Source organism: Otolemur garnettii, unplaced genomic scaffold, assembly GCF_000181295.1.
Source record: "Otolemur garnettii isolate 467f Iridium unplaced genomic scaffold, OtoGar3 scaffold00112, whole genome shotgun sequence".
NCBI classification, from domain to species: domain Eukaryota; kingdom Metazoa; phylum Chordata; class Mammalia; order Primates; family Galagidae; genus Otolemur; species Otolemur garnettii.
The window spans coordinates 4,001,684-4,005,048 of NW_003852507.1; the positions used below are offsets into that span (position 1 = coordinate 4,001,684).

At 47.0% G+C, this 3,365-nt stretch overlaps 1 protein-coding gene across 8 annotated transcripts in view; it reads left to right on the forward strand.

Annotated features, from left to right (window-relative positions):
• The first annotated feature begins 1,728 nt into the window (after positions 1–1,728).
• RHOT1 (ras homolog family member T1) overlaps positions 1,729–3,365 on the forward strand; it is a 73,739-nt gene continuing 72,102 nt past the window's right edge. For 4 of the 8 annotated variants that reach the window (XM_003797182.2, XM_003797183.2, XM_003797181.2 and 1 more), the window contains exon 1: positions 1,729–2,002. In XM_003797182.2, the coding sequence (XP_003797230.1) occupies positions 1,927–2,002 (76 nt within the window). In that variant the 5' untranslated portion in view covers positions 1,729–1,926. The remainder of the gene's footprint in view (positions 2,003–3,365) is intronic. The other 4 variants (XM_023517493.1, XM_023517495.1, XM_023517494.1 and 1 more) reach the window with 1 other exon arrangement.

The window sequence follows — 3,365 nt, forward strand, 5'->3', positions numbered from 1 at the left end:
CCTCAGCTTCCTGAGTAGCTGGGACCACAGGTGTGCACTACCACACCCGGCTCATTAAAAAAAAAAAAATTCCTTGTAGAAAGGCTGGGGATATTGGCTCACACCTGTAATCCTAGCACTCTGAGAGGTCAAGACAGGTGGATTGCTTAAGCTCAGGAGTTTGAGATCACTCTGAGCGAGAGTGAGACCCTGTCTCTACTAAACATACAAAAACTATCTGGATGTTGTGGTGGATGCCTGTGGTCTCAGCTGCTTGGGAAGCTGAGGCAGGAGGATCACTTAAGCCTAAGACTTTGAGGTTACTGTGAGCTAAGATGATGCCACAGCACTCCGTCCCAAGGCGACGGAGTGAGACTCTATTGCAAAAATCTTTTTTTTTTCTTGTAAAGAGGAGGGATTGCTATGTTACCAGGGATGGTCTTGAACTCTTGGCCTCACGCTATCATCCTGCCTCAGCCTCCCAAAGAGCTGTAATTATAGGTGTGAGCCACTGTGTGCCCCAAGCCAGGATAGTTTTTGAAAGGGCTTACTACTTTATGTTCCTTTGGGACATCATATAACTAAGAGGCTGAAATACTGTCGTAAACACAACATATTTGCCTCAAAACCTGTGGATTACAACTTTTTAGTGAACTGGTATGAAAATGATAGCTGAGATCAGCAGAGCGCACTCTCTGAGTGCGGCACTGTACCAAATGCTTGATATGTATTATCTTACAAATTCCTTACAACCACCTTAAGAGGTAGGTATTATCTTCATTATTATCATGCTACAGAAGAAGGAACAGGCCCAGAAAAGAAAAAGAACTAATTCAGGATCACATAGCTATTAGGCATGATGGGATCTAGACAATTCGCCAGCAGCTCTTAACTGCTGCAAGAGACCACATGGCTTCTCCTAGGAGAAAGGGAGATTGGTATTATGCACATTTCATTCCCTTAAAAACTCATTATGGAGAAAAGGTACATTATGCACAGACAGTACATCCTCATTAATTCATTACCTGTATGTATATCATTTTATTTATTTATTTCCCACTCCACTGTGTGCCAAACATTAGGAAAGTAGTAACAAATTTCTTCAGATGGAGAGGGTCAGGAGAACATTAAGGCAATGTTAGAAAAAAATCAGAGTTTATTATCCAGGGCTTCCTATGTGTGTAGCGTTAGGCTGGTTAAACCCGACTAAAGAGAAGTATAGAAGACCCTGCCATAGGAATAAACCACGTAGACAGAAGAAAGTCAGTTTGGCTACAAATAAAAGTCACTTAGCTTTTTACACAGTATAAAAACTAACATTATTTTATAATCATATTTTATGAGCACCACTGGCAAAAAAATAAGGTGATGAGCTTTGGGAGTGGAAAAAGGCCGGACCTTGGGAGCTACTTATCCTACTCGATCAAGCATTTATTTACTGAGGCTGTGTCCAATACGGTGAAAACCAGGTAGGCAGGTGGCGGCCCTCCGGAGATATGGTCTGTTGAGAGTTGCTGCCATCTTTTAGCTAAATGATCTTGGACAATAAACTTCTCCTGTCCCATCTGTAAAGATAAATGTGGTGAGACTAGGGAATCTGTCACTCAAATTACTGGCTCAAAACGCACGCCCAGCCGCTGTGCCCCAGGGTAGGTGGGCAAGGCTCCCCGGCTCCGCACCGCGAAGCCCCTGAGCGCAGCAGCGCGGTTCCGGCCGGAGAGCGTTTGCGTTCGGAAAGCGCATGTCCCTCGCCGCGCGCCGTAATCCCCGCCGCCGCCCGCTGGGCCGGAGGAGGCGGAGCCGGCGCTGTCCCGGCTCCGGTGCGGGGAAGCAGCTGAGGAGGCGGCGCGGCGGGCCCAGGCGGCCAAAAAGGCTGGCAGGTGGCGCCGGTAGCGTGGGGAGAGCGGCGCCGTGGAGTGGGCGCACCCGGCGGAAGGAGTCCACTCCATGCGTGCGGGCCGAGACCGGCCCCTGCGAGCCGCAGACATGAAGAAAGACGTGCGGATCCTGCTGGTGGGAGAACGTGAGTCTGCACCCCCGGCCTGGTCGCTGCAGCTCCGGTCTTCTCTGTCTCTGCGTACCCGGCAGCCCCTGCAGCCTGAGCCCTTCTTGCTCTCACGGCCCCGCTTTCCGCGCCTCCCAAGGCCTCCGAGCTCCTTCGCTCTACTCTTTCGGCTGCATGTCGGGGGCCCTCATCCTCTCACCTCACCTGGGCCCTCCTAAAACCTTTCTTCCCTGTTCCCCGGTCGGCTCCCAAACTATGTCCCCATTATCCCCTGACCGCCCGACCTCATCCGGCCGAAGGTCCTCTCCTCCCTTTCTTCGACTCCTCTCCTCCTGGGCCTCACAGTTTTCCCGGCTGCCTCTTTTCAGACCCTCTTGTCTTCCCTGGAGATCCCCTTGTCACTGGCAGGCAGGTGCTGGAATGGGCAGACTGACCAATTGGGATTGCGTGAACTGGCTCTGGGAAACTAGGGGGAGGGATGCAGAACTATTTGACTTGTGGGCAAGGTCAGGTTTCTGGATTTTTTTGCGCTCGCAGTCTTCTCCCCCTTTACGCATTGACATGAAGATAGGGAGCTTTTTAAGCGATAGAATACTTTGCATTGGAATAACTCCTGGTACTCACGTAATATCCTCAAAAATTTAGTCTGAACTTAAAGTTATGCAGGTGCTCAATGGATGATAATTACCCGGGGAGAGTTTTCTATTGAGGCAATTATTATTACCCTGAAAACCCAATTTGCCTTCTTTTAAAGCATTGTTTCATAGTGGCTGGGTAGTTAATATATAAATAACAATAGGCAAACAGGTGCATGAGGCACCCCTAGAGATTCTTAGATTTCACCTTTTGAAGACGCAATAAAGGAGAAATGCCTCTGTTTATGAACATCAGGACAGAACAGCAGGGACTTCTTGATATCACTGTGCAAATTATGTGACTCATTTGCTAGGACTAAAATAAGAAAGTGGATTGGAGAGGACTGGATTGTTTGTTTTAAAGTACATAAGTTAATGCTCTGGCATTGCTGTTTTGAAGCATTCTATTCTAACCACATTTCATTCTTGAGTAGCCCCTTCAGGTCACCGTGTTTCACTCCCCAGGAAGAAAGTGAACACATTTTTACCCTGTTCTGTAGTGTTTTTTGATGTTCGTTGAGCTCTCAGTTCACCTGTTTGGAGAAATCTCTTTTAGGATTAGAATTTAGAAGTAAGCTTAGCCGGACATAGTTTACTCTTTGGTTTACAATGTGGATTTTAGTTTTTATTTGTAACTATAGCCTAATTACCATTTTATGTGACAAAGTTCGTGAAAATGTTATTTAACATCCCATTCATGTTATCTTTTCTTTTCTTTCTTTCTTTCTTTTTTTTTTTTTTTTTTT